At 42.8% G+C, this 20,716-nt stretch overlaps 1 protein-coding gene and 1 long non-coding RNA gene across 2 annotated transcripts in view; one reads left to right on the top strand and one right to left on the bottom strand.

The window, feature by feature from the left end:
- The first annotated feature begins 3,094 nt into the window (after positions 1-3,094).
- The window catches only part of NSG2 (neuronal vesicle trafficking associated 2), a 37,829-nt gene continuing 20,207 nt past the window's right edge, over positions 3,095-20,716 (top strand). Inside the window, exons 1-3 of the mRNA XM_083798715.1 lie at positions 3,095-3,438; positions 4,029-4,179; positions 17,391-17,510. Coding sequence (XP_083654841.1) covers positions 4,051-4,179; positions 17,391-17,510 — 249 coding nt within the window. The 5' untranslated portion in view covers positions 3,095-3,438; positions 4,029-4,050. The remainder of the gene's footprint in view (positions 3,439-4,028; positions 4,180-17,390; positions 17,511-20,716) is intronic.
- LOC310881402 overlaps positions 17,574-20,716 on the bottom strand; it is a 133,844-nt gene continuing 130,701 nt past the window's right edge. The window contains exons 3-4 of the long non-coding RNA XR_014572353.1: positions 20,383-20,426; positions 17,574-19,187 (exon numbers count right to left, since the gene is read on the bottom strand). This is a non-coding gene — a long non-coding RNA (uncharacterized lncRNA). The remainder of the gene's footprint in view (positions 19,188-20,382; positions 20,427-20,716) is intronic.

Genomic DNA, 20,716 nt, shown 5'->3' with positions numbered 1-20,716 from the left:
ATATGTTCAGGCATGGAGTGGGTAAAAGTTGGACTATTTTGAGTGACATTTTGTTTACGAGTTGCAGAATTTACAATACAGTGAAATGTTATACCCAAGCCTTGTTACAAATATCAAGCCTCTTAAAGACAGCCAATAATCTTCAGTGTAAACTGATAATGAAAAAAGTAATTCTACTCTGATTTGTTTAACTGGAAATAGAAAATAATACATCATGTGAGTCTTATTAAATGAAGAAGGGAAGGCATATATTTTTGTTGACAGGAGAAATACATTGTTTATTCCTCTGGAGTCTCATGTTGCTCGTACTGCTGCTTTGTCTTATTGCCAGTCACTGATCTGCTCTGTGTGGGTGGAAATGTCAGAGTTTGTATTCGCTCCATAAGAAAAGCTGTACGATACTCTTTGATTTGTTGTATTCACTTGGGTTTGCTTTAATGCTGTCTCTAGAGAAGGATTGCTTTTAGGATCTTGCTGGCAACTTTAAGCATCCGTTTTTTTCCATAAAGCATTCTGCTCTGTAAACTCACTGCTGCTAGTTTGTGTGTGTCTGTGAAACTGGTATTTTGCAAAGAGGTATTTTCAAACTGAAGTGGAGCATATGACCTGAAACAGTTACAGGGCTAGTTCGGTCTCATGGAGGAAATAAAGGAAAGTTACTGGATGGAATGCCAATGACAGCTTAGAGGGAGACAGTATCTCTCTGCACATCTCCATCTGCCATGCTGCCAGAATTCTCAGATGGTGCCGTTGAGACGTTGCTTAAAATGTGCTTCTGTTCTAAAAAGTCGTAAGGTAAAAGCCGCATCTGCTCACTTATCGCAGGTTCTCGCTGCTAGTACTCGCAACTAAAAGCCTTCCAGTGACAAAGTGGCTCTAACTGCCAGTGCTCGAGTGCTGGCAGCATTGCTCTGTGCTCTCTGGGTTATACAGAATATCCCCAGCAGGATTTAGTTCTGTTTAGTTATCGGTAGATTCACAGATTTGTATTTAACAGCAGAAGTAATGCACAAGAAGGTATGGGATTCACCTCATTGCTCCTTAGCTATGTTACTGTGAAGACCATTCAGCTATAGCCAACGAAGGTTAATATATTAAACTCTGCAAGCATGTCAGTGTATTTATGTGAGTAGACATACTGAACAAGCAGGTGCCATGTTTGCAACTTTATTTTTCATGCTGTAACCGTGGATTTGCACAAGTGATTCTGGAGATTTAACATGACCTTGTGGAAAGTGCTGCTTAAGACATTCTCTTAAGTAAGAGGATCTATCTACTTATTGCTAAGATCATATTTTGGCTAGCAGAATATGCATTACTGATGTTGATGTGCATGAAAGTGATTTGGTTTAATTATCACACAATGTATTTGCAAGCTTTGCTTTTTAACAAAGCACTCTCATGTCCCCTTGTAATTGCCAGATGAAGGTAGAAGACCATTACGCCATTTCTATGGAGTTTCAATGCAGTTGTTTCCTTTGGATTTTTTAAATAATATTTCCCAGTTCCTCAACTGAAAATAGCCATTTTGCTGAGAGAGGAGCTAGAGTAGTTCAAAAGTGTATGTTCAGGAAAAGATAATGATGGAGTCTGTTAGTCTCTTTGGATAGTCAAATCATATGATATAACCTGTAGTATACTGAAAGTTGGGGGAAGAGTTGCTGCAATTGCTTTTTTTTTTTTTTTTTTCACTTGGAGCATTTGCCATATGGGGAGAGGCTGAGAGAGTCAAGATTGTTCAGCCTGGAGATGGCTCAGATTTGAGCCAGCCTCTTCTCACTGCGGGCAGGCCAAGGGGCAATGAGCACAAGCTGAAACAGGGGAAATTTCTTTAAAAAAAAAACAAAACTTTTTTTGCTTTTTGGACTTTGTGCTTTTAGATTTCCTTACAAACTCTGCATTTTGAAGGTCCTCAAGCCTGAGCCAAACTATCAACATAGCATTCATCTCTGAGCAGAGCATGAGAAGGCAGGTTTTGCAGGGTTTATTACTTGCTATATATTTGCACAGATCCTAGTCCAGATGGGCATTGATGGTTGATTTCTGGTAACACTGCAATATTAAGTTATTACTTGTACTAATTTAATCAATTGTCTTTAGTGAGTGGGTTTATGCTCCTCTTAAGAGGCACATTCTCCCATCTCTTAGGGATGCAGTCTGCTGGCTTTCTTTGTAGGTATCTGTTCCTGGGCAGACTGCAGCAACCTGGAGTTGTAGTTACAGGGAAAATCTTGTCGAGTCGAGCTGAACATGCCTAACGGATGGATCTGGGGAGGATTCTGCTACTGAGCTTAAGATATTTTTTTCAGAGCAGCATGGATATGAACTCCCCAAACCTTGCGCTGTGGTCAAATTTAGCAGATGATTCCGAGCACATCGAAAAGCTACCTGCCGACAAATTTTAACACACTGAGTAAGAGTTACTTGAAGTGAAGGTTTATGCATGGCAGAACCTTTCTTAACTCCTTCGGATGGGATTTTCTGTGGAAGTTCGGCCTTATGCAGGAAAGCGGCACAGTAAATTCCAACCCAAGCATTAAAAGCTGGCAAAGCTACGGAAGACAGATTCTTGAAAGGACCGTGCCAGGTGATGGTAGCAGCGGATATTTTCAGCTGTCCCACCCCTCCTACCTGCCTGGGACCCTTCTCGCCCTGGAACTGCAGCACCACGAGCGAGCTCCTGCCAGCGCCTCGAGCACTAGGCCTTGCTCTGCCAAGTCTGGCTTTAAACGCATTTTCACCATTTTATTACGGGAACAGCTCACGCCTTTTAGGGGTATATTTAGGGCTCGAAAAGATGCCAAACTGCCAGCCCGGGGGGCAAACGCTCTAGTTACAAACACATCAGGCTCCAGCCTCGCCCTGCAAGGGGCTGGGTCTCACCGGGGAAGGGGGATGGAGCGGGGGACCCCCCCCTTGGGCTCAGCGACCCCCCAAAAACCCTTCCCGACCCCTTTTTGGTGCCCGCAGGGGGCGCCGGGGCGCGCGGCCGTGCGCGGCGGGGACGCCAGGGGGTGCCCGAGGCCGCGCAGCGGGTGCGCGCCCGGCGGGGGGGGGCTGAGGGGAGGAGAAGGGGGGGGCGAAGAAGGGAGGAGGAGGGTGGGAGTGAGGAAGGGAGGAGAAGCGGGGGGCTGAGGGGAGGAGAGGGGGGGCTGAGGGGAGGAGAAGCAGGGGCTGAGGGAAGGGAGGGAGGTGTGGGGGGGGGGGGGGGGGAGCCGCCCCGCCCTCAGTCGCCGTTGCGGAGCCGAGCGCCGCGCAGCGCTGTCCCTTCAGCACCGCCGGCACGCGGCGGCCGCCCTTAATTACAGCGAATCGAATAAATTAACCGAAAATTTCCGCCCGCCCCGCCTCCCCGCCGAGTTTCCCCCCCCCCCTCCCCTCCCCGGACCCCGCAGCAGCGCCCGGGCCGAGCCGCCGCCAGTGACCGCGTGGTTTGCAGTAAGTAAGGGCTGGGGGGCGGCCGGAGGGGCGCGGGGTGCCCGCAGCCCACCCCCCCTCAGCACCCCCGCACCGCGGGGAGACCCCCGCGGGAACCCCTCAAAGCGGCCGCAAAAAATTTGGGGGGGGGGGGGAGGGAGGGTGTGAAATGCACCTGGGGCCGGGAGATGCGCCCGGTCCCCGGGGTGGTGGGTGCTGGTGGGTGACGCTGGTCGGGGTGCTGGTGCCGGTTGTGTTGCTGGTAGTGGTGCTGGTGCCTGTGGGGGATGCTGTTTGTGGTGCTGGTGCCAGTAGGTGATGCTGGTGGTGGTGCTGGTACTGGTGGGTGATGCTGTTTGTGGTGCTGCTGCCGGTTGTGGTGCTGTGCTGGGGCTTGCAGCAGATGGGGGGGGGTTAAGGAGTGTTTGTGGGGTGTCGGTGTAAGGCGAGGAGAAATGCATGTGTGAAGTCAGCCTTGGCGTGGCATGCTGTGTGGCTAGAAACCTGGGTGTAAAACCCAGGAAACCAATACGCCAAGGCAAAGTGAGCCAGACAGGGCAGAAGTCCTCTTCCCACTACCCTTGTGACAACGATCGTCTTGCTGGTTTTAGGTCTGGAAAGCAAGGTCCGAGAATGGTGAAGCTGGGGAGTAATTTGAACGACAAGAACAGCAAGCCACCATCCGGCGAAGATGGTTTTCAGACAGTTCCTTTGATCACGCCTTTGGAAGTAAATCACCTGCAGTTCCCGGCTCCGGAAAAGGTAAAACAAAATCCAACAGCACCCCTGCATGCTTGTGCACACGTACATGCCTCTTGGTTTTCCTGCCCTTGTCAAGTAGTGGTCTTTGATGATATGGGCTGTGGCATAGTGTCTATACAATAAATAAGAAGGGGATGTCTTTCTTAGTGTATTTATCTGCTTGTACGCAGCAAATGAGCACACAACTGTCCCCCCAGCTCCTTCCCTCCTCAAAAAAATACCTAAATATTCCTTCATGTATACAACTGGAAAAGGCTTAGTGTGTTTCTCTTATAAATGCTGGAGAAATCAAGGAGCAGTTTACAATGCATAATTATTATCAGTAAGATAAGTTGCCTGCATTGAGAGTAATGTGAGAACTCTTCCGAAATAAGCGGCTATTTTAATTATCTCACTTAAGGTTTATTTTCTTCTCTGTGGCTATGCAAAGCTCATTTGGGCATTCACGATGCTGGCTTCTCTGAAGAGAGCGACTGAATTCCCCCATGCACTGGGTGGTGATGGAGCAAGCCTGGGTTTTGTTTCCCCGATGGGCTCCTGCCAGGGGACAGCTTTCTCCCCTGCCCACTCTCAGCGCTGAATGCAGCACTAAGATGTCCAGAAATGTGCCTCAGTGATTGGCTGAGGTTTGGTGGTTGGGGTTTTTTAGATGCGGGATACGGTTGGAAATCTTTTGTCTATAGCGGTGCAGTGACGGTGCATATCAAAATAACCTGGTGAGGACATGATGAGATCGTGAAAATCTGTATGCCCCAACAGTCCTTACAAAAACAAAGCCTGTCTGCAGTGTAGTTCCCAGATACCACAGAGATGGAGCCAACTCACCCGAAAGTACAAGACGGAATGATTAGATCTCACAGGATAATGGAATAATAGTAAAATTAACACTGATGATTATTAAACATACATCCTGTTTTTACTGTAGTACAAAATGAAGTTTCTCTAAATACATTAGGAGAACATGATGATGGATGTGATAAAACTGTCAAGATAGACAAACTAAGTTTATTTTATGATAGATAGAGCTGAGTCAACTGCCTTGACATCCTGGGAACCAGCCGTGCCAGACAAAGGACCTAGGTTCATTCCCCATGGGCCTCATGGCAATCAGGAGCAACTTCACTGCATTCAGGAGAGTTACACTTCCATGAACCGTTGTGAATGAGAGGATAAACTGGTCCGTATCTATGACTGATAAATAAGGTTAAGCAAAATACCTTGAGCAAAGCAATATGATTTATGACACGTCTGAGAAGCTCAAAGGAAAGTACGGATGTGTGAAAATAACTCATATGATGCTAGACAAATGGCTTATTGATATCACACACAGACATTGACACATCATGTGAAATTTAACTGGCTCGTGTATCAGGTGAGACATGGAAAACCTAACAAAAATCCTTTCAAGCTAATAAGGTGGTAATGAGTGTTCTCAAGACCACCACGTTCCAATTGCCTGTTGGTGAACAAACATTGGAGTGTATTGGTCTAGTGTGATTCCTTGCTGATTTTCCTGTTTAAACATGCCTGCATCAATAATTCACATGTTGTTAGGTTACATTACCTTCATTAACATACATTTCTGTCAATGCATCTACTGACATCCATATCTCTCTTTGCTGGAAGAGTGGGATGTTTCTCCAGGAGTGCAAAGCGTGATTCAGAACTCATTAGAGTCAATGGTATTGATTTCTGCAGGCTGTGGTTCAGCTCCTGTGTGCAGTAGGCCTGGAGTTAACGGCGACAGAAGGTTTGTTACAAGGAGAGGTTATTTACGATAAAAGCAAAATAATTCACAATCTGTTTCTTTTGCTCTTTGTAGAACAGATTCTGTTGGGCTGAGTTCACCCTGGGGCAGAGTAAAGACCTGCTAATAAGGAGAGGGGCCTCAGGTGAAGAGCTTGGGTAAAGGTTAAGTGGTGGGGGAAACATCAGCTTTGTACTTGGTAAAGCAAAGCTGCAACTGAATCCAGCAAGACTGTGAGCCTGAGGAAGAATAAACATAGATTTCAAGTCTTTCAGGGTGGGTTTTTGTTTGGACTTGCCTTCATGTCAGGAGGCAGCGTTAAAAAAAAAAATAATCTAAAATCAATTTTACTTTTTTTCTGTGTATTCCCCGACCCTGCCAGCAGTAGATTTTAGCTTGTAAGAGTCGAAACAAAAGCCAGGGCACTTTCTGTGCGTCTTACATGGGATGTTGCATAAATCCCCAGAGCCCAAACCGGTTTGGTATGGGGGTCTGTGTGTATGAGCTCAAGGGCTTTGCTCTCTTTTTCCTAAATGCAAATCCACTGCTGCTTGCTTTTAACCACAAGGAGGCAATGCTCCCAGCCTCCACACTCCCATCAGGGAATCATAACGCCTATGCCACTGCAACAAAGAGCTGGTGCACCCTGGCATTTTCCTGTGATTGAAATCTAGAAAAAAAAAAATGGGGGAGGGAGAAGAAAAGAAAACCTGCTTAATGCTCCCTTTTCTGGGTTTATCTTGACCATTAGAGGGTATCTTCATTCAAGACACTGTGAGCTCTTAACCCAGATCTAACCTGGATTGTCCAGGGGCAATCCAACATGCATCAAACTGAGAGCAAGGCTATGTGTATTTGCTCTAGCATCAGTTTGTCTAGTAATTTGGAGTGGTACAGGCTTTGGCTCGTGATCCAAGAGGAGGCTAGGTCTGTGCTGGGCAACCCAACTGCTGTTGTTCTCAGTGTGCAATAATGCCTTCACTTGGTGCATGTATCTTGCATGGCAAAGGTTTGCAAGCACTGTCCGTTTATAGGCACCTATGTTTTTTTTCCAGTTGAGTCTTAGACACCTGCATGCATGTCAAAGAAAACCAAACCTGTTGTATGGTTTGCATTTGCATACTTGCCTTTGCATCTCCTTGAAAGCCACCCACAAAGCCCATGGAATCTGCAGACTGAAAATAATTTTTAATGGCTTTAACTATCCTTTTTTTTTTCTTTGTTTTAAGGTTATTATTTTAACTGGGACACTAGAGAATACCTCTAAGTGACTCTCAACATTGACCTCTATAGGTGTTTCACCATAGCTGATCTCTTTCAAAGTGTTTTTTGTTTAGCTCCACTTTCAGAGAAAAGATACATAGAAAGACTATCAAAATGAGGCTTTTGCTCATGTGATGTAATTCCTGAAGCCCATCTCTTTTCAGACAGTTCCTTGATTATAAGAAATTATGGGGTGAGGGAGAGAAATTCTTAAATTCATAATCTTAATGGCTGTCCTTTTGGGGATGCTTTACTAATAGGTTTGCTTTTCGAAGTTCTGTGAGCTTAGCAGTTCCCTCTGACATCCACCTTGATACTGCTGGAAGTGAGGATGTCTCCTGCAAAGGCTCATGTTATTCCTCCTGCAGCATCAACATTCTGGTTGTTCTCTTAGCGATTGTACGGCTGCAAGGGGAGAAATGTACCCAGGATGGTAATTTCTCCCCTAGGGTGTTAAGCCCGCTGTGTATTTATATTTATTGACTATCTTCAAGCTTCAAGCTTTTTTCCCTTGGTCCTGTTCCCCCCCCCGCCTCGGTTCCCTTCTCTTGATGGGGAGCATTTGCAGAAGGCAGGGAAGGCAGAGACAGATGCTCTTAAATCATTTTTGCGTGGCTGTTTTGCTGAAATCCACCCATGCAGCAGGAATAATAACAATCACTGGTGACAGGCCCTTGACCTGGCTTTTTATGTTTCTGAATTTAATTTCTTTTGTATTCAAAAAGAAAAAAAAAAAGTATTTTTCTTTCAGGAGCAGGGGAGAAAAGGCTAGCTGTTCACTTGTTTTCCTAGGCGTAGACAAAGTGCTTTAGCTGTAATTGTTATGTGCGTCTGCAATAATAATGCTAAAAAATACGCAACTTTTCACAGACCATACTGTTTCACTGAAATTTTAAATGAGACCAACAGCTGGGGACCCCTTGGTCTCATAGGCTCGCTTCAGCAAAATCCAGCAGGAAATGCCTCTGTTCTGGCAGTAAAAATCTTAATTTTACATAATACACAAGTGCATGAAAGCTATTGTCAGGGCTGAAAAAAACATCCGGCATGTCTTTTGTGGGGAAAGCTGCAGAGGGCTTATCATGTGGCCCATTGTTCTTTATTTTGAATGCATCTGGAGGCTCAAGAAATAATTTCTCTGGTGACAAATTCCTGCCGTCAACTGAAGAAAGAAAAAAAATAGATATAAGTGCTCTCTTCAAATACTTTTCCCACCCCATCCTCCTTATACTCTGTGGCCGCACCCTGCTCTGAGTGCCTCAGACCATGCTTTTTTATACAGTGTAATCAAGAAATCCTGAAAATCAGGAGTGTCCCTTGAGCTCACAGCCTGTCCCTCTTGGTTTAGTAGAAAATAATGTTTTGTCCTGGCCAGCTGAGTAGGCATAATTAATAGTACGCTGGATGAGTGCCCTGGTACCTAGGGGACTACTTGCAGCTCTGTCCTGAAACACCGCTGTCAGCCTGCCCTCTGCCCTAGTAGTGTGCTGCAGCTCTGGGCAGCCTCAATGCACGCAGACAGGGCAGCCCGGAGCTGGTTTTGGGGGAGCAGCAGGGTACAAAAGGAAAAGAAAGCATGAATAAAAGAAATTTTCTTTCTTTTATTGCAACTATGAAGGAATGGGCAAGCTGTCCTGCCCCATCCTTTCCTTTCTTCACCTCGGAAATGCTGCCTAATCCCCACAAATACCAAGTCTGAGCCTTCCTCTCCGGTGACATTTGTCCTCTAAATGCGTGTTTGGATGTAAACACCACCTCTGCTCATTAAGCCACAATAAATATTTGCAGCAACGCTCACCCTGATGCTGCAGTGTTTTTGGGGTAACCTTCCTGATTTTGTTTGTGTGTCTCGGACAGCCTTGCTGGAGGTTCTTGGCAGTTTGTGCTTCTCTTCTTCGGATGCGCTTCTGTTGGCCTTGCCCTCGCCTAACATACCAAACAACTCTGGTTGCCCGTGTCCGCTCCTGGCAGGGCTGTGCTGCAATCTGAGCGTGTGCTCGCAGCCTGCGCAGACACCCGGGGTAGCATTCAGCTACCTCGCTTGCATACAGATAACACGCTGCTGCTGCCGCTGCAGCTCTAGAGTATGGAACAGCTCGGGATTCGTGTAGCCTGTGCAGAAATTTCTCTCCTTAACTGCAGTGCTACGGGTGCCTGAATTAGGTGGTTTAAAGCTAGCTCATGCCTGTTCATGTGAGCTCCATTGCCTCTCTTAAACCCAGTTATGTCTGCCCTCTGTTTCTTAGAGCTACATTCTGCAGAAACAGCAGAAATAGACACAGGAGAAATGTGTTAGGGTATGGCTGTTTGGCTAAGCCTGTTGAAATCCGTTCTTTATTTCAACATGAAATGCCATTGCTGCAGGTGGAAGTTATTTCAGCAAGACCGTGGATTGAACCCCACATCCCAGTTGCTTACTGGTCTGTGAAGTAAGACTGGGAAGGATTCTTAACTAGTGTAAATCTGTGTCATTTGGATGAAATCAATGGAGCTCTGCTAATTTACCCTGGCCAATTTACCATCACTATTGCTGTGTGATTGATTCTTTTGTCTGCTTTGCTGTACCCTTCCCTGGCTGAACCTACTGAAATCAGTTTTTACACCCCTTCACAGCCTCCCATGGGCTCCTGCTGGTTACGGGCACCTGGAGATTTGTAGTGCGACTTAACTGAATAATTTTCAAGCTGTCTTTGTGTTTGTGAGCTACGCTTTTCCCTTCTCAGCTGCTTTCAGCTCCCAATGCAGCTTCTGCATTCTGTGCTGCCTTTCATCGGTGGTGCCAGGGCTGATTATATTTGCTGTCTTTGTCCTTTTGTGATTTTCCTTATGCCTGGAATATCCTCCTGGCACTGATTCAAGAGACCACTTTTTTCTACCACCCTCTGTGAAGCTCATTTCCAGTACAACACCCATTAGATGAGCTGATACAGGAAAAATACAAAAAGCAGACTGTTTCCACTGACTGGGGCTTTCTCCATTGACTATGGAGACTATGGATTTGATCCCAGGACATCCTTTTCCTTTTTTTTTTTTCTTTTTTTTTTCTTTCCTTTTTTTTTTCCTTTCTTTCTTTTTTCTCCTTTTGTTGATTGATATTTCAGGCATTTCATGTATTCCAATAATGAGTAGGGTGTCCTGGGGACTACCACTACATACATCCTAAATGCCAATTTTCTTCTTAATCTCTGGGAAGTCTGCCTGCTGAGATATGTTCATCCTGTAGATTTGGAAGCACTGCCACCTCTCCATGGGATGTGACGTAGTTTTAATTATTTGGGAAAGTTTTTAAAGACCGAATTGTCTGAAAATCTGGGAATCTGCCACATGGTGATTACTAGGTAGCCTCAGATTACTGATCTGTCCAGTCTGATGTGTCCTGTTTCTAGCAAGAGCCAGTGCAAGACTCAGAAGGAGGTACAGGCAGTAGACAAGGAACTGCTCTGGTCCATGAATGTTTCATCCTAAGCCTGTAAAGAAAGAGATTGTTCTAAGCTCTGGAACTTGATTTTTCCATCTCTTTTCCTACACTCTTTTACTGCTAAATATTTTAACTTCAGCTGCTCTTGGCAATGCGCACAGCTCATTTGCCCTTTGAGGCTGGCTGTGTGTGAGGATTAGAGCTCGGAGGTCACTGGAGATTTTTGTGTGGGAGCAGGTGGTGAATTTTAGCCATTCCTTGGCATGTATCGCATAAGCATAGAAACAGCCTCAGTCACAGCAGATTTAGTGCCAAGGCTGGGGGTCACCATTTTGCTATCATCAGTAACCTGGACAGCATGCTGCAGCTGGGACTTGGTCAAAGGTCTTTCTCAGATACTGATGGTCTGTTGGGTAATGATGGCAAAAGAAACCACGATGTCAACGCCAGTGCGAAGCTTTATTTTCTCTTCTCTCTTTGCAAGGAATGAAGAAAGGCTTGTCTTTGGAAGCTGAGAGTCTCATTTTCACTTAAAAGTGAGCATGACTAATCCAAACGGAAAGTGATGGGTGTGTTACAACCATTTTGTGGGACTACAAAGGCCAGCTTTGAACCTGGAAGAAACCTTTCTCCTTGGTAGGAGAAGCACATTTTGTTTATCTCTTCTGTCAATCTGAAAGCCACTCTGAGTGAGAGACTGTTCATTATTAATAATCCTGGGAAGTAGTATTTTAAATTTTTATGGTCTGCACTTTGCAGCACCTGAACCACAATATATTACATGCACTGTGGCAGTGAAGTGGGAATTACAGCAGGGCTGCATGTCCTTTTCCAGATGAATAATTTAAAGTTTTCACAATGCCAGTTATGTTAAATATTATTACTCATTTCTTCAGGGAAAACCATTGAGCTCAAACGCAAATATAAAGTGGCAATAAATGATGTTACATTTAGCCAGGCTGAGACAAGACTCAGAATTCATATCAGTTCATTTTCTGAAACACTTACTTCATCCCATTGCAGGAAAATCCTTTTTAAGTTTCCATGCTTAATGTGATATTTTTCCATTTGTCACATTTCATGTCTGTGCTGCTCCTTCTCCCTGAAAGCAAATGCTTTCAATATAGTCCATTTGGTGAGAAGTTGCCTTTCTTTCTGTCAGCATCCAAAAATCTCTAGATTTCCCAGCACTCTCCTACTGTTTACTTTCTCAGGGTTGTCAATGATGGATTTCCTGCTGGTATATGCAGCCTCTGAGCTGTTGTTTCTCAGCTCAGCATACCTATAATTTTCCAAAGCATCACTACAGAGAAGGTGCCTGGTCCTGCATTCATTACAGACAAAGGAAAGGTTTCCTGTTAGCTCCAGTGGTCACTAGTGTTAAACCTAGAATAGTAGTACATTTAAGTTTAGTACTCAATAAATGTATTAGCAAACAGCATCATTAGAAAAATTTTGCTTGTGTGGACCAGCATGATAGATATGTCTTGTTGTCCTGTTATGTTTGGGTTTTTATAACTTTTACAGGCTTCTGTGTAGACTGCTACTGAGGTCTTGTAGAAGGGCATTTGAGGGACTGGAATGAAGAAGATGCAAGAAAGTAGATAGAAAGTGAAAACCTTTCAAGATATGGAGTGTGTAATTGCATCTGCTAACCTAGAGTGATTGAGGACAACAATTCTGCAGAGAGCTGCATCGGACTTCCTACCCAGCCCAGCCATATCACTTGCCAGCCCCTAATCCCAAGAATGTTTTATTTATAGGGAGCTACTACTACTGCTCAGTTGATGAAAACCTGAGCAAAGAGGGTGCAGTGTAAGTAGCAGCCACCAGTTGCTGGTGTGACTCAGCACATTACTCAGCTTTTATTTATTTATTTTTCCTTGCTCTTTCTTCTCTAATATGGGGATACTGGGCCCATGCTGCTTTGAGTGGTCTTGCTGAAGAATGCCAGAGCAGCCCTAAGCCTTGTTATTATAACTGGCTGTGGGAAGGTGACTGAAGCAGGCTTAAGCTCTGATCTGGCCAAAGCACTTAAATGCACACTTAACTTGAAATATCCAACTAATCCTGCTGATGTTAATAAGATGACTTCCAAGCTTAAAAACTTCACTGAATTGGAATTTGATAAGTTCAGCTGCTAGATAAACTTAGTTTCGGAGGAAGCTGCAAAGACTAGGAGTCATGCAGCTACTAGGAGTCATGGAGCTACTCCATGAAAGCCCTTTACTCTCATCTTGTGTTCTTGTAATCTGCAAACTTCATCTGAGAAGCAACTTTCAAAGAACAGTTTTATCTCAGGTGTAAAATGAAGAAAGTCCCACGTCATTTATTTGTGTCCTCTTTATTTTCCCTCTCATAAACAACATGGTGTCTCTGCAGTTAAAGGTGGAGTGTCTCTGGGAAACAGTGTGAAAACTTTAAGAACAGGTTATAGCAGCAACCTAATTTGCAGGGAGATCCCCTGAGATGGTATTCATCTAAACTCCATCCACAGTACAGGCTTTAAAGGTCTGCAGCTGGGCTATACTGAGCTGGCAGGGAGTCTGCTCTCTGGTGGACGATCACAAGCCACTAAGTGAGGCATAGACATAAGCTGGTGCTGGATCAGGGCCTAGATAAAGGAATGGAAAGGCTGACAGGTGTCCAAAAAAGTTCAAAGGGTATTCATCCAGCAATCACAAAGTCTCAGTTAATCCAAAAAGCTGATTGATGGGACTGTTCTTGCTTTTTAATATTCATTTGCAGGTGTGCAGGTTGTTTCGTGACATGAATAAAAATAATAATTCACTGCCCCAGCAAGCTCACAGAGTTAGGGACGTTGACCCAAAACAGCCAGACCCTCCTCACTGTGAGTTAAGGCAAGGCTTAGGGAGTGTGCAGAAGGAGATGAGAGCTCAAGGAGGCAAGGGGAGAGAATAGGTAGAGCGATATTGCTGTGTTAGGGATGGCAAGGGGGCTAATTGTGTATTTTGAGATTGTTCAAGAGACTTCTTGTCCATTTAAGCACTGATTTGATTGTTTGCTTATATGGTCTGTACTCATGAGGCCAGAGCACAGCCAAGCCATGCTGCCAACTCTGGTATTTACCCCCTTACTGCAGTCCATTTCCACTGTAACAGCATTGCAGAGAAGGGAATGTGGAGATTGCCATTTCTCCCACTTCAGTTTGCTTTGAATTGCAACCTACACAGGACCCCAGTTTCATACTCCCTTTCACCGGTTTCAATCAAGAACAACCGTACTGGAGCCAGCAAAGCTGCAAAACGTATAAGAAGAGGGAATCAGGATCATTGTGATTGCTATGGTTTGTAATAAACGCCAGTACCTCTCTGAAGAAACCTGCCACGGAGCGAGATGAATGTGCCCTGTTTGCACAGGAACAGTAGGATCCTGGTCTCTGAAGGAACTGCTCTTGGGCAGCTGGTGATAAATGAGCTCTGATCATTGTGCTGGCTGTGGAGGCAGTGGGGTTTTTGTTACTGTACATCCAACAGTAATTTGGTTAGAATTTCTGGAAGACTGAACTACCCCTATTTTTTTCTTGGTAACAAAATGGAAAGAAAAGGTGAAAAAGCAGCGAAGGCAGGGAACAGGGGCAAGGCAAATCTTGCCCACCCTAACAACCCCAATCAGAAAGCTGGAAAGCAAAAACAGAAATAACCAAAACAGCAACAAACAATGATGCTAAAAATGTAGCAAAGATTTCTTTATGAGATTTGTTATTCTTTGTGTGTGTGTGTGTGTGTCTGTGTGTGGGTATCATCTGACAGTGTTCGCTCCTCTTTCCGGATGCTGCCGAGGTAGCCCTGGCTGGGGTGTTCTCACTAGTGCAGGAGGCACAAACAGTTTGATGAATGCAACTCAATTTCTAAAAGCCTTTGCGTGGGCTTCCTGATGGCAGCTTGTTGGATGGAGGGGGTGAATGTTGCTGCAAAAGTGGGATCTGTACTCAGGCTTATTTATTTAGACTGTAGGCGACTGAACAAGAGGTAGGTCTTTTCTTCTAAATGTGCACCCAGTGCCCTCAGCAAAATTGCATTTTTATCCTTACTGCCACAATATTGAGTGATACCCCCACACTACAGGTTTTCAGTTTTCTGTTTGTCCTTTGTCATTTTATTTCCGTGCTCTGCTTTAAAGAGGAGACCTTACTGACTGCCCTGTCTTTCTTCTGCTGAGTAATTCCAGCAGGTGTCTGGCAAAGATACTTTTAGAGAGCAGCTATTTAGTTTTTGCGATGCCAAAAGGCATTTAGCAAAGGTATGTCTTAGCTCCTCTACTAAAGCCTGCAAATTTTTCTGCAAAACACTGACCGGCAGGATGGCTGTGGCTCTACACACACACATTTCACTGCTGGCACAGTCAGCGAATTGGGTTTCAAGTGGCCTCTGCTCTGGCTGGGGACTGATCTTATTTATTTATTCACAGACATGATAGACATTGCTACTGGACTTGAAGGCGATGCCTTGTGCACGGTTGGGTGGGTTTATTTTCAGTCTCATGTATGTATGGAGACACATATTTCAAATGTCCTACTTACAGGATATTGACTGAATGTAATGACAGTTAAAAAATACCAGTAAGAAAGCTGGGGTTAATGACAAAGAGTGGAAGAAAACGTCAACTATATATAGAAACAAGTAAGACTTAATTTTTTTTTTCTCTTGTTTTCTGGTTTCATGGTCCTTCATTAAGACCTAATGCTAGTGCTCACGGGAAAACCCTCTTTATATATATTTAAAGATTTAATTGGTGACAACTTTGTGTATCAAGCAAGAAGTATGGATTTGTGACAATTGGATATTGTGGCTGGTAAGTTTAAAACCAAAATGAGTGCAGTTTCTGAACTGTGGTTGGCAGGTGTTGATGGCTTACACTATAACTTACTGTACTGGGTTTACAAGAGGCCAGCAAGGAGACTGGAATGCTAGGGCCCAGCTGTGTGTAGTCCTAGCACACCTGGTTTCTTTTGAGCAAGAGAGCGACGTTGTTATTTGTTCACAAGTCAGCACTAACTTGGATGAGCTTGTCCTGACTGTAGAGAGAACTTTGTTTCATTTGGTCCAAAGTGTGCTGCATTTTAGAGCATGATAGAGGTCAGTTCATTAGTAGGGTATTAGTAGTGTTAGGGTTCATCCCAAACCTGCTGAAGAAAGCTTGGTCATGTGTCATATACAAACATCTGTGTTGTGTCATCAGAAATCCCAGGTTCCAAAATGCTAACATGAATACATTTGAGTGCTTTTTTATCTTGTTCTTCCCAAGTCTTAATGTTGCAAATACTACTGTAATAAATGTTATTGAGAGGGATTCACTGAAGGATGTAAATATTCATCAGTCTTTAATGATTTGCATTTGAATCCAGAAAATTGGCTTATGACTCCATGCTGATTTTCTCTCACTCTGATTTTCACATGGTATTAAGTGCAGGAGAATTAAATACCTAGGGTTTTCTCTGCTCCAAACCAGACTTTACTGTCTTCATTTGTATATAAATTCTTCATTAGCCAATAACTCAATCTTGTGTATCACTTTATAATCTTCCTACAGACCTTCAAAACTTTGTTTCTAACAAAGGTCTTTAGGATCAGTCTTGCCACACCCATGTGAACTCCTGGAGTGTTTTATTTTCACCTTGGCAAGGCTGACAACTGCATAGTCGTGCAGTTCAGAATGGGAGGCCAAAAAGTGGAAGTGTTGGCCCTGGGATGGAGATTTTCAATGTGCTTTCTGTTCTTTTGTGCTTAACCTCTCTGAACCTTGAAAGTCACACCAAACAGTTGTATGTCTTGAGGACGTTGGCTGATTTGGGAATCACAGCCACAACCCCAACTCATCAGGGATGAGCTCCAGTTCCTTGCCAGGGCTGAGGACAGGGCCATTTTGCCTTCTCTGGCATTTCCGAGCTAGATTTGGACAGTGCAGCTATACTGGCATGCTCTCACACTGTTTACCTGTATAGGCTCATGGATGGGCAGTCCTTTAGGATTCTCATGTGTAATGGGATGGACACGCTCACACCTCAGAAGGACTATTAGTTTCAGAACACATTCCTTTTGCTAGTCCCATCTGGGAGTTGGTATTAAGTGTTATATTTTCCATGCTTATAGTGGGTGGCTTTTACCCAAAATAGTTTACATATATATTCAATATAGATTGAAAATGCATTTTTGGTAATTTGTCCAAACCCTTTAAAAGCCACTTACAGGCTTTTCTGTTGGTGTAAGCCACCTCACTTTTACAAGATCAGTAGGAGCTGGATTAGTTAGCAAATGGCGATGAGATCTCCTGAGAAAAACCCAAGGTGATAGTATGAGATTAATATTAATAAACTGGAGCCTGAATAAATGAGAGGCCAAATGGCCTAAATTTAAATTGGCTTCAGTGGAACTTTTTAGGATGGGGCTTTTAATAAGTGAGGATCTTCTGATGGATGGACTGTTTGTTATTCTACATGTTTTGCCCATTGAATGTGATACAAAAAATTACGTGCCTGGCCTTAAAAGTGGGTGTTAAACATTTTGCTGTCAGCTACTTTAAGAGTCAATGTGATAAAGAATTTATCCTAGGTCTGTATTATCTGCTTGCCTATTTATCTTCTAATACAGCTATTTATCTGTCTCTTTTAGTTCCTGAAGGTATGATGAGTTTGTGTTAATTTATGGTTATAAGATACTTCTGTAGGTTCAGGGGAAGGTTAGAATAGAAAAAGCAGGGGCTTAGATAACAAAAAAAGTGCATGCTATGTGCAGGAACCTTAAAAGTGTTGATGTTTTCCAGGTAATTGTGAAAACAAGAACAGAGTATCAGCCTGACCAGAAGAACAAAGGAAAACTCAGAGTGCCCAAAATTGCTGAATTCACAGTCAGTTTCACTGATGGTGTAACAGAAAGACTAAAGGTAAGAAATGTTTTTTTTTGGTGCCTCCTGATGCAAATGCCATTCATTTTAAAATAACTGAATCAAAGGGATGGTAAAGACACACCAAATTTAACACTCCAGTCATCACTAAGGTCAAAGAGATATTTATCTGCATGAGTATGAAGCTCTTTTATGTTGTTTGTTTTTTGTTTTGAACAGATATGAAAATACATTCATAACAAGATATACAGTAGGAAATGATTTTCTTCTCCCAGGAAAAGTTATGAAAATGTTTTCCAGCCCAAAATGGAAGTGAAAAAAGTTTGAATCTCGTTTTTTCCCCTCAAACATTTGTGTTTAACAGAAAAAAAAAAAAAAGCAGTGAAAATTGATGGAAACAGTTTGTCATCTTTCAAAAATTCTTTTTGTGTGTGTGTGTGTAGTCAGGCAACCCTTTTAATATTTAAAATATTTTATTGTTATGTAATTATTTTATTATAGATGAAAAGTCATTTCAAAATGGATAAAAGAAGTTATATTAGAACGTGTCCAAGCATATCCTGTTCTGTAAGCAGTTTTGGTTCACAGGAATTGAAATTTTCTGATGAAAAGTGGTTCCTTGAGAAATTTTCAACAGGCTCTACTGAAACATGGAAAGAAACTCATGAATTATTGAGTGCTCTCAGTTCCTGTTGACTGCAGCAAATTAGAATGGCTCAGTTCCTCCTAAAATTAGACTCCAAACATGTAGCAGCTAGTATTTTCTCCCTTTTCATTGAAAAGATGATACTTTTACTAAACCACAGAGCATGTAAGTTGAAAAAATGCAAGGTCTGATTTCACATTTCCAAAGTCAGAGGAAATATCAACGATGTAAGTAGAAAAGGTAGAGACTAGGCAGTGCCTAATTAATAGCCCTGCTACTTGAAAAGCTGAGATTGGGTTTATAAATTTTTACAGAAGGGTATCATCCTCAAGAATTACCAGGAATTGACCCAAGTAACTGAATAATTGACTCAAGTAACTTCCATTTGGCCCAGTTCTTAATCTTGCAAGACGTAGAAAAGTTTATTATAATTAGTTTCTGACAACTTAGAAGAAAACTAGTACTTTCAAAATTGTAATGTGATCCAGGAAAAATTGTTACCATTCTTTATTTCTTGGAAGATGAGTCTTTAAGACCCAAATCTTCAAGACCCAAACTTCAAGATGAGTCTTGTTCAACCTATTGAAAGGAGAAATTTTCAGCTACTCTTTTCTGAAATACTACAGAATAGTACTGTTTCTGTTTTTTTTCCGGAAACTCGTTAATATATTTCACAAAGACAATTCTGTTGCTTTTAACCAGGATATTTAAAGCCATGATTTATTCTTAAGATGTCTGTAAATAAATGTTTGTAGCCTTTTTCTTTTTTTAATGCATATCATGTATTTTGATCTAAATCACTTATCAGGAGCTTACATGATGCTGATTTTGTTTTAACTTCTTCACTGATCTTATTGCGTGCATAGTACCTATTTACCATTAATAGTGAAGCTTTACTTGTACCACTAGTAAAGTAAACAGCTAATTAGCCACATTTAAATCCCTGGTCTTGGAAACCACAACAGACATTTTCTAGTACAAACAACTTACAAATCAGAACCAGACACAATGTGCCTGAGAAAAAACAGTAAAATGTGGAGTCTCCAGGAAGTGATGTGTTGGGTGGTGACCTGCAATAAATGACATTATTGTTGATATTGCAAGTGACAGTGCATCATTAGGTATTTAAAAGTTCTAGCCCTGCAATCTCATCCTTACACACTGTGTACTGTGGAGGCACAGAAGTTAGAGGTGTAGCTCATCTATTGCAAAGGATAAATTTCCTTTAATTAGCTCCTTCTGTGAGGTTTCTTATTTTTCCCATTCTTCAACCACCCCCCCCCCCCAACTTGCTCTTGCATTCAAACTGCTCTTTTTGATATATTTTTCCCTCTTCCCCTCCTATTTTCTGTACTGTTCTGCCATTGCTTTTGTCCATGTGAGGACTGACACAGCAGCAGGCACAGGAGAGTGGGGGGCTCCAGCAGCATGCACTGCACTGGCACAAATTTGGAGGTTTAAGCACTGCCAGCCCCTTTGCTGCATGGTGGGGATGGCTGTGGAAGCTGTGCCTCTTCTAATACAGCCTGGCAGCATGACAGTTTCGTTTTTAAGCTATTTCCTTTCCCTAAAGTCCATACGATTTCCATTCTGTGCTCTTCAATGTCAACTTATTAATCACTCAGCCTCTAGCCTAATGCTGGATAAGACGATAAGCCTCTCCCTGCCTGCTTTTCATAAGGCTTCCATGTATCATATTAAGTTTGTAGTATTATTTCCTGACAAAAATGAGCTGAGATAATAGGTAATATTTCATTACCTTTTGTACTTTTTTTTATTGCACCACATTTTTATACCAGTGCATATTTTTAGTGAAATTATTAAAAATACTGCCCTCTGGTTATAAGCAGGGCTGTTATCTGGTACTGATGAAATCATTATACATTTGTTTTTTGTAAGAGGAAATCACAGTAAATACTTAACTTTTATTATCTCAGTTTTGATACAATTTTACAAGCTTAAAAAATAATATAAATGAGATCATCGTATTTCCTGTTGCTGGCTTGTTGCTTTGTATAGCTTTCCAGTATATGGTGTGTTGGAAATATCATCCACACTTTCTTGCTAATGACCTGATTAAAGTATTCATCTATACTTGAGCCAGGCTATTGGCTTAGTGCACTCCGAATATGTGAGTTCTGTATCCAGTAACGTGTATGGGCATGAATGTTCTTCCACACAATGTACAGCTAGTGTTAGTCCGCAGTAATGCTTAAATTCAAGGGTTCTGATCGGGAACCATTTTGATACTACAGTTCTACTGACCTGTGTATGAGGAGTGAGTGTCTCAGCAGCCTGGTACCTGTATGCTGGGGAAACAGACAGGACAGTATGAGAGTGTGAAGAAATAGCCAAGAGATCCTCTTCTATCTGCCATTACACTGCTTTGGCATCTTGGAGAATACAAAGTGAGATGTCTTGTACTTTAATTTTCACCCAAAGAGTAAAATTGTCATCAATTCAAACAAAAATGTGGTAAAGTAAATCTCTGTCATTAAAGAGTGTGTGTAGAAAAGTGCTGCTAGGACTCCATATGTATGACCTGTGCTCCCCACTCACCAGTATCCCTCTGGAGCAATTTTTAACATCTTTCCAGTTT

Source organism: Anser anser (assembly GCF_964211835.1).
Source record: "Anser anser genome assembly, chromosome: 14".
NCBI classification, from domain to species: Eukaryota; Metazoa; Chordata; class Aves; order Anseriformes; family Anatidae; genus Anser; species Anser anser.
The sequence above is the reverse complement of the archived record's forward strand: the minus strand, read 5'-3'. Positions and strand labels throughout refer to the sequence as shown.